The sequence below is a fragment of the Corylus avellana genome, chromosome ca7 (assembly GCF_901000735.1).
Source record: "Corylus avellana chromosome ca7, CavTom2PMs-1.0".
Classification (NCBI taxonomy): domain Eukaryota; kingdom Viridiplantae; phylum Streptophyta; class Magnoliopsida; order Fagales; family Betulaceae; genus Corylus; species Corylus avellana.
This window is the reverse complement of record NC_081547.1, coordinates 14,078,505-14,088,835: the sequence shown is the minus strand read 5'-3', so window position 1 is coordinate 14,088,835 and position 10,331 is coordinate 14,078,505. Positions and strand designations below refer to the sequence as shown.

At 35.4% G+C, this 10,331-nt stretch overlaps 1 protein-coding gene across 1 annotated transcript; it reads right to left on the bottom strand.

The window, feature by feature from the left end:
- Positions 1-1,992: 1,992 nt before the first annotated feature.
- On the bottom strand, positions 1,993-9,420 carry LOC132187900 (U-box domain-containing protein 52). Its single transcript, XM_059602326.1, has 9 exons — positions 9,240-9,420; positions 7,977-8,104; positions 7,673-7,791; positions 5,387-5,605; positions 4,867-5,209; positions 4,275-4,376; positions 3,769-4,197; positions 2,599-3,354; positions 1,993-2,082 (listed from the first exon to the last, which is right to left on the bottom strand). Exons 1-9 carry the CDS (start codon positions 9,418-9,420, stop codon positions 1,993-1,995), a joined length of 2,367 nt encoding a protein of 788 aa, XP_059458309.1.
- Between the last annotated feature and the right edge of the window lie 911 nt (positions 9,421-10,331).

The window sequence follows — 10,331 nt, the reverse complement described above, 5'->3', positions numbered from 1 at the left end:
CTAACGGTCAACTAACGGATGGACTAACTTAGTCACTTATCAAAACCACAGAGACCTTCTGTGATAAAAATGAAACCACAGGGAGAAAAAAATAAAATTGGAAAATCCTAGGAGGGTATGGAGTATTTAACCCTAAAATTATTTGATTAGTTCCTTTTAGACCTAGGCTCTGTGTAATGATGTTTGGTACAGAAGATGTCAGAAAAAGTTAAGAGGAGCCCTTAACTTTTTCTAAGTGTAATTTCATTACATGCCTTTTTGTCAATTGCTTTTATTGCACTATATATGAATGTATAAATATGTTATTTCGCCTATGTTATATGAATTGATATACTCTCATGAAATGTTTTTCCTTAAGGGTTTTAAAGCAAGAAAGTTATTTTATGTTACTCAACTCTTTGAGTACAAGTGTTCTATTTTAGAATAAGTTTCCAATTGCTTGAGATGTTTCAAGAGAAGTAAAAGGAGTGAAAAAAAAAAAAAAAAAAAAGTTTTATAAGATGAGGACACATGTGGTGGTGGTAATTTTGGCGCCATGATATTAAATATGTATGAGCTCGTACTTGTGTGTTACAACCATCTTGTCAACTCCCATATTTATCCTCTTTTTTTTCTTTTTTCTTTTTTTTGGGTGCTTAACATGGCAGTCTAAACTACCTGCCATCATCGTGTGACAGGGTAAGTTGTCCATGTGGCAGATGAGCTATTAATTATTTGAATGTATGTTGATGAAAACATCAATTTCAAATACAAATAAAGCTTAAGAAGCTAATTGTTGAAATTAAAGCCAAGAGATTAAATTGAAATTGTGAGAAAACTTAAGATTTAATTTCGATTTTTCCCATGAGTAGGAAATAGTACTACTCATTCTTGTTCAGTTGTACTTTCTACATGCAGATTAAGTATCTTGGTTGTAGTCTATTAAAGGTCTTGATCCTCCTTTTTTCAATGGTTACATTTTTATCTTGAGAAACAAATACATGAAATTACTTTGGAAGAATGCCTTCTTTTCATGTTTGATTTGTTGGTCTTTAAGCCTCAATGAAAAAGAGGTACAAGATTTGGGTTATCTTTTGATGTGGAGTTTTATGAGAGTGAATATTAAAAGCAAACCACATACTTTAATTTATAGCAATTCATTGTTGATCATATTCATATAAAAACAAATTTTCAGGATGGTATGCAAATTTCACTTTCTAACACCTACCATGATGGGATTCAAATTCTAACTTAGGAGTAGCCTTCGGAACTTTCTCATTTATATGTAAATATATAGATAAAAAGAAAAGTGCCTAGTACAAGTGATATGTTGAACAACTTCACATACCATTGTGGAACACAATTTGACATTTAGGCCCCGTTTGTTCGGCATAAAACATTTTTTAGTATGTGGGTTGTACGAAAAATCATTTCTTTATATTTTCATATAATATGAGGAGCTGAAGAATGAAAAAGAGATAGCGAAAATGAGCTACAGAGAAAGAGAGTGAGTGAGAATACAAGGCTTTTGGGGATGAGATTAAGATCGAGTGCAATCGCTTACCTATATTGCTTGCAATTTGGAAATGTAATTTTGAGAGGGTCCTTGTGGGGCTACTTGCGGGGTCAGATTTTCAGGCAGACTAAGACTTGCTCAGGTCAGTAGGCTCCATAACGGGCCCTTTCACGATAGCCCATCCGGAGGTGTGGGAGAGTGGCAAAAAATGGTTTATGCAGATGATAAGCATAAACTATGTTATGCCTTATGAAGATTATTTTCTTGGTCAATTGAAAACATTTCAAGTTAACCAATATTTTATGCCATGCAAAACCTTTAAAAATAGGGAAAATATTTTCCAAAAAATATTTTAGGTCGAAACATACGGGCCTTAAAAAAGGATTCTTGTGACAATTAAGGAACTCACAGTGACCTACGAGCATTACTCAATTGACCCTGTGAATCAATTTAAATAAAACAAATCTGCATGCTCTTTGTGCAAAGTGTTTATCAATCTACACCTGATTGTCTTCCTTCAGTGATGAAGTGCTTGATCTGCTTTTTGTGCTTCCCGAGTTCTCAAGGAGTTGATCACTCATAACATCCTGCAAAAAATTCAGCAATGTCATACTTTCCATAATTGTCAAAGCTCATAACTTTTAGAAGCTAGTAAATCTATTTTGCTTCAAATTTCATATATATGCCACAATTAAATGGTTCTCTCCTATGGTTGCTTGGTGATATTGGAAACCATTTAGAAGATGATTCCATTATCCAATTTCATGGGGTCTTCTAGCTTATTCATTCATGGTGCTCTTTTGCATGCCTGCCAAATTGCTGCAAGAAAGTTTTTGGAAACTTAATTATACACTTCCTAGGAGAGAAGGGCAATATTTTCTTCCAAGCCAAAGTGTATAACTTCAGCAGATGAGCAGCTAATATTAGGCATTATAGAATTTGGAGTAGATGGGTATTCTTCATATGAGTAATACTATATACAACATTCTTGATTTGGAACAATATTCAAGAATTTCTATTCAAATTCAAATGAAATGTGGAATGTCATCAATGTGTCATTTAGAGTGCATATATTCATGATACCTTGTATATTTCAAACTCACCTGTTGCGTTGAAACATGGCTGTGATTAGGAGAGGGGCTAGCACTAGAACCTAAGACAAAGCGGTTCATCTTTTCTTCAGCTATTTCCCTTAGTTCACAGAGCTCTGGCAATACTTCCTTGCAAAGATCTGGCCTGTCTTTTCTTCTGAGCTGTGCACATTGAACTCCTATCCTAGCAAAGCGCAATGTTTCTTCAATAGGCCAATCGGGTACAGCAGGGTCCAGCATCTGAGAGAGCTTTCCTTTCTCAATAAACAGACCAACATGGTGCGCCAAACCCATTGGTGGCTTAGCAGTCACCAATTGCAGAAGCACAATTCCAAGGGAATAGACATCAGATTTTACTCCAAGCATTCCTGTTTGTTGGTATTCTGGATCAATGTAACAAAAAGTTCCAGCCGTTGATGTCATGTGGTATTGTGTTACATTTTCAGCTACCGCAGGTACAAGCCTTGCCAATCCGACATCACTGATCTTGCTGACATAGTTGTGGTCGAGTAAAATGTTTGCTGGCTTGAGGTCACGGTGTACTAGCGGCTCTGGCTTCGTTTGATGGAGAAAAAGTAGGCCAGTGGCGATTTCTGCGGCGATTCGGAACCGGAGTTGCCATGAGAGAACTGGGGTGTTTCCTTTCCGAAAGAGACGGTCATCTAAGCTTCCATTAGCCATGTATTCGTAGACTAGGATGCCATACTCAGGACATGCTCCTAGAAGGAGCACCATATTTGGGTGTCTTATGCAGCTAAGTATGTCAATCTGCAGTAGAATTATCAGGGATGATTTAAAAAGTATTTCATTTGTCATGCTGAGGTGGAACCACAAAATGACATTAAATCACTACTTATTTCAGAAGCTTAAGTTGATAGGAATGAGTGGATTTAATATTCCAACACTTCTTCTCACTTCTCTCAATAAGTGAGGCCCAACACAAAATATTTAACTGAAATATGGAGTTATGGGGTTGAACTTTAAGACTTTGTTAGCATGTGAAATTACCGGTTGTACTAAAAACTTAAGCGGAAAGGAAGGGGTGACTTTAATTTTCTAACCTTTTGGCATGCTATATCAAGAATTCTTGGTTATTTTAAACTTATTTTAGTATTTTGTATTGTTAATGCATTTTTTTATAGGTTTTTCTGTTGAGCAAACATATACTCTAGGGTTCCTCACCTCTTGTTGAAATTGTGATCTCCCTTGAGCAGCTTCTGGACTTAAAACCTTGACTGCAACTTGTGTATGATCAAGGTAGCACCTGTATACAGGGCCGTAGCCTCCTTCACCAATCTTGCGAGATTCAGCAAAGAATTCTGTTGCCTTCTCAATCTCCTTGAGATTGTATCTCCTGTATTTGACGTCACTCTGGGCTAAACTATCCAACACCTTTCTTATTTGCTCTGCTTCTTTGAGGGACTTGATTTCCGCATATGCTCTTCTTTGTGATTCTAACTCAGCAATCCTCTTCGCTGCTTCTGCTGATTCCATGGCTGCCTTGCACCTGACTTTCTCTTTCTCTGCTATTGCTAGGGCAGCTTCCTCTGCCAGTCTTCCCTCTTCAAACTTCCTCTCTTCTTCAACTCTCCAATGATGCAGCTCCATTGCCTTTTGGCAAAAATATGACATTAGAAACTATCTTTCAATGGAAAGAATACACAAAAGTACTTTTGTCTTTTCACTACCTTCTGTTTTGCCATTAATGCTTCTCTGCATGCTGTACTGTACATGTCCATTGTTTGCTTCAGCTCCAGCTTCATCCTCCTCATCTCAGCTTCCACATCATCCTGCATGTTTCGGTACATGTAAGTAGAAGTTATTGAAGAAATTTGTGGGCCTAACTCATCTCATAAAATCGGTTCTCTAGGAGATTGTTGCTCATTCTTTATAAACATGCCCAAGGTCTTATGCATAAGCAATGTGAGATTATTCCTCAACGCCCTCCATCACGTGCATGCCAGTATTTTTTCTATTCCTGGTTATAGGGTAAGTGGTGTGGGCCCCATTAATCCTGTGGTAGGCTCTGATATCATAAAGAAATTTATAGACCTAACTCATTTCATAAAACTAGTTATATAGGAGAGGGTTGCCCATTATTTATCAAGATGCCCAAGGTCTTGTTAACAAGCAATGTAAGATTATTCCTCAACAATTATCTCGATAACCCAATTCTCAAGTTAAGCTTTTAGAACAAGTGGCGATTTAACTTCGAACCCTGTCTTCGTTATTCAGCTCCCATTTCAATTAAATATTTTACGTATTGAATGAAATGCTTACCAAGTTTTGTGATGACCATGAACTTGATGTAACACTGCTCTCGTTTGAAAATGATGAGTAATTCTGCATCAAATTGAGGTCAGTTAACTTGGCTCCCAAATGGATTGATCCATTGGTTTGATCTGAGTTGGTTGAAAGCCGAGAGGTTCGCCCAGAATCTATATAATCGTAGGGGAAAGTAGACATCGGTTCAATATTGCTGGGCCTCCCAGAACTCACAAATGATATGTCCGATTCTCCTTCTGAAAACTCTGCATGGGCTTTTGCATTCAAACCTCTTCCCCCTCTTCTAAAGGGCGACCTCATTGATTCATCCTCTATGTTACGAGGCTTGAATGGTGTCCTACTTCCTGCATATACATGATGAATTATTTGGGTCAACTTTGATCGCCTACTCTCAAGTGCGCACCGCATGACATACGTAGCAGATTTTCACTGTCACATCACGAAATAAGCACTTGGGCGTATGTATAACAATTCTTAAATTGAAAAGGGTTTATAGATGAGAAGAACATGTAACAAACCTCTTATATTCATGCTCTGTTTGGTGCGTGGATCAGAAGAATTGATGGTTTTTTTGTTTGATAGTTTCTGAATATGTTCGAGCAGTGGGGAAAGGTAGGGGGGTGGACGACAAGCGTTTCGAACAGAAGAGACCTTGCCTTTGGAGATTACATATACAGTGCAGAAATCTGGTACACCTTTTGTCACGCCACTTGGAATATTTGATGTCTTGAATCTGCGTGACAAAAAACAGCTGAAACTAAGCAAAGCTAGCATTACTCTGGTAAATGCATATATAATACATCTTAGGGTTCATTTGAGTTTGTGATTTCAAAAAATATGATTTTAAAATAGTGATTTTTAAAAACGCAATTAAGCATTTGACAAAATCGTAGTTTAGCTTTTAAAATTGTCCGTTTTCAAAAAAGAACTACCTTGCATGTGATTTGAAAATGCAGATTTTCTACATTTTTAAATCGTAAATTTTTAAAAATTCAAAGGATTTTTTTTTTTTTTTTTTGCGATTTGATTTAAAAACACACTTTTTGTCTATTAAATTGCAATACCAAACACACCATTAGCCTATTACTGAAGTTATTTTCAACTTTTTCTTAAATGAAGGCCGCACAATTGATTAGGTTGTAGGAAACTTGACCAGCATTTTTGTTGTTGTTTGATAGTAAATTTCAATCTCCCTCATTTCCTATTTGTTTAATTTATTTCCGTAGGAAAAGTTTGTTTGATATTAAAGAAAATCACGTTTTTAGATTTGAGTATTTGTTAGTTTACTTGTAATTATTATTATTATTATTTGGTAAATATTAGTTTAGTTCATGATCCATTTTGGTTGATTTAATGGGCTTGATTCATTTTGATGGAATGTGCTTGGATTTGACATGAAAGTGGGTATGAATCTTTTTGATTGAAATGGGTTTGGATTTGACAAGAAAGTGGGCTTAGGCTAATCGACAAAAAAAATTAATGGACTTCAAACTTTTGGGCTTAGTTTAGTATGCACATGGGTTTGAAATCATTTTACGTAAATGAAGTTAAAAATTAGAAATACAAAATAGGATTTCCATTTCGAAAGGAAAAACAAAAAGAAAAAAGAAAAAAGAAAAAAGAAAGGGCATATTCAGCTATAGCGAAAAATCAAGTAGAAAACCTTTTTCTCATGTATGCAAGATTGCTTATAAATTATAGTTATATATGGCTCATTGGCTTGCATAGAAGTTTTCTCCAGTTAATTATTATTTGAACAAAGTATTGTAATTAATTAATTAGTTGGTTAGTTTGATAAGAATCTTTAAATTTACTTAAACTAACAGAGAAATTTTATGCTAAAATATTCTTAGAAACAAGCATGCTTGTTTAAAAATAAAACATAGATGCATAATTTTTTTTTTTAAAAAAAAAAAAGAAAAGAAAAGAAAAGAGGATAGCTAAGCATTTTCGGTATATTGAAATATTGCATGAAGATTAATTAAGTTCACATGCTTGGAGTTTTTGGTGTTTGGCATTACGGAACATATAAGAACAAAAAAAAAAAAAAAAAAAAGGGGAAGAAGAGAACATTTTTTTTAAGAGCTTGCATGTTTAGGCCATATAAGGATTTCAAGGAATTAGATAAACATGCAAAATGAAATTTAGGCTAACTTGATTGAAAGGAAAAAAAAAAAAAAAAAAAAGAAAAAAAAAAGTTTGAATGCATGCATGGTGAGTCAACAAACCCTTGTGAATTATATGAACTTTGAAGGTGATTTTGATCTTATAAGCATTTTACGGTAGTTGGGAAAAAATATGTAGGTTTTTCAGTATAAATGAAAGTCGGGCATTGGAGGAAAATTTAACATTTCGTGAGTATGAAATTATTTTTATTTCCATTTCTACTTAACCTTCTACCATAAATGCAACCTGAATATTTCTATTTCTATTTCTATTTTTTTTTTTTTTAAAAAAAAAAAAAATCACGTAGACTTTCTTTTCTTCTACAATTATCGAGCCATTTGATGCAACCCACTATTTTTTTTTTTCTTTATTTTTTCTCTAAAAAAAAAGTCAATTGTATTTTTATGCTGGATGAGTCATTGACTATGTTGTTTTGTTCCTAGAGATCAATAATCTTTATGAATCCATTTATCATGAGCTAGCTCAATTGGTTAATCTTTTTCTAGTGATATGTATTTCTGATTTCTTAGTTGATTCAAATATGGCAAATGCAAACACCTAGTAGAAACAAGGCTACCAAATTGTGTGCTGAAATGCATGCAAATATACTTGTATATTAAAGGGAGGCCATTACCTAATAAATCCATGCCGTGATGCACCAAGAACCAAGTTCGTTATCGCAGCATACGAAACATATTCTGTTAATGCTTTTATTATATCTGTGTCTTCCAGTAACACATCCAGGCATTTTATCTGATGCAAACATTTTCACAAGTAAATGAGTTAGAAACTCACAAAAAAGGAAAAAAAGTAAAAGATAAACTCTTATTAATGACATTTCCTCCTGGCAAGAAGGGCAGAAATTAATAAGAAATGATTAATTTAATAATTTAATTTAATTTATTGTCTGACAAACAACGAGGAATCTCAGAACGTACGTCTTTTCGGGTACAGTAGCAGTGGAAGGTAAGGAACAGATCCTTAGATTGCTTCTCAAGCTGCTGTCTATGTGGTGAGGCAGCTGCGTTGTTGCTGTCGCATATGATGGCATGGCTTCCCTTATGGCCTGCATAAAAGTAATTAGAGCTTTGTAGTCTTTCATTCATGAGCATATTAACTACAATTGTGACACTCCGTTCCAAGTAGTATGAATGGTTTTGTTATTGGGTCTACCCTAAATTAAAATGCCTTAAATTATTTTGAAAGAGCATTCTCTGTATAAGTACATAATCTTTCTCACACTAAGGCAATCTAGAACGTCATAATCACCTCCTTTTGGGACTTAACGTTCTCGCTGGCAACCCTCATAAGCTTGTGAACGTTCCCCCCACCTTAGGCTGAGCTTTGGCTTTGATATCATATGTAACACTCCGCTCTAATTAAGTACGTAATATGATATTGTCTGCTTTGTGCCTTAACTAGTCCGCATGATTTTGTTATTGGGTTTACCTCAAAAGGCACCATACCATTTAGAGAGAACATGCTCTATATAAGCACATCCTCTTTCTCACATTCAGTCAATATAGGACGCCACAACAATGATACAAGAGAAGAGGTATAGAATATTACTAGACTAACACCAAAAGCTTCTTGTTGGATGTACTTAACATACATTTTTAACTTGTTCTATTAGTTTCTGCCGTCACTCGGCACAGAAAAATGTTTGTAGAGCAACAAGAACTTTGCCAAATTTCAATAGAAGGGTTGTAGGATTTATTTTTTATTTTTTAATAGGCTTATTTTTTAATTGAATACTTTAACTATATATGGTAGAAAGAATGGACTGCAAATAGTCTATCATTTTTTGTGCTTGTTAGAAGTACCCAACAACATAGTGCACAGAGTCCTACATTCACGAGTTCCCACTGGTATCTATCGTACGTATCTCTAGTTTAAGCCTAGTACATCGTTTGGTTTCAAATACTAGCGAATTCTACTACATTTTTTTTTTTTTTTTTGTTTATTTGGTATCTTCACGTTATTGAAAAATAAATCATTTTATACCTTTCACTCCTTCATCCTTGGTTGCTGTATTCATTGTGGCGTTTTCTGAGAAGATTTTTCAAGTTATTGCAATCCAAGTGCACCTGTCTAAGCATGCATGATAATAAACCTAATATGAACGTACCTCCTAAACCTAATGTGTGTGTGTGTGTGTGTGTGTGTGAGAGAGAGAGAGAGAGAGAGATTGAGAGAATTACATGAAGGAGATTTAGAGGCCCTGTGAACAACATGGATTAGAATAACAGTTTGGCCCTTGCTTAGAAGATTGTCAGCAGCCCACTTGACAGCATGTTGGCTTCCTTTCTCCTTGTCAACAGCAAGAGCAACCAACCCATTTGCTCCTGTAACCTTCACCCCATTTCCTTTTGGAAGCCACATTTTCTTTGTCGATGACAAACAGCTAGCTCTCCGACAATCTTATTAGCAACCTTTGATCACAACAAACATTTCGGTTTCGAAATATCAAGAAAAAAAACTTTTTCTTCTTCGTCAAACTTGACAACCCATGATGATGATCAATCCATAAACAACATATTCAGATGCCTTTGAACCAATTATCTCTATTTTCTGTCAGAAAAACTTTGTTGGCTTCCCCATTTTGGCTTTTCAAATAAGAGCCTCACAAAGAGAGAGACAACAAGCGTAAACAAAATTACACCCCCGGCCCACAACTAACTCTCTCTCTCTAGAAATTAAGCCTCAACAATTGTCGACATGCCAATTATAGAGCAACAAAAGCCTGATATTTGGCTTGGACAATAATTTAGTATCCCGCCAATAATGCTCCTCCTCTCACATTAGAATGGTTCGCAGTTATTAATTAGGGATAAGGATCTCCGGGGAATCTATCTATTTGAGTATTTAAATTAATATTTATTTAGATAGAGAACTTTCATATAAATTCTTTTACAATATATTTTTCAAATTACTAGTCATTTAGACAACTAATGATTAGATATCTCAATCCAAATATGTTAGGCCACTAACTGCCAATGATGCGGAGAGAAACATGGGTGGGTTGTGTTAATTAGGAACGTGTGCATGTGTTATGGGTAGTATTATTATAACATTTCTGGAGTAAGTTAACCCTCTCCTCGGGTATAATCCACTGGAAGCAACCTGGTAATGACTGACAAAGGGTTCCCACCCAAACCCGAGGCCAAGGACCTTATTATTGGTGAATTCCTCCCGGAATGCCCCCTAAGCGGTTGTCCTCGATACATGAGAGCTTGGTTGGATGATTCAGTCGAAGGGTCTACAAGCCTATCCTCGAGAGGAGACAAAACGCG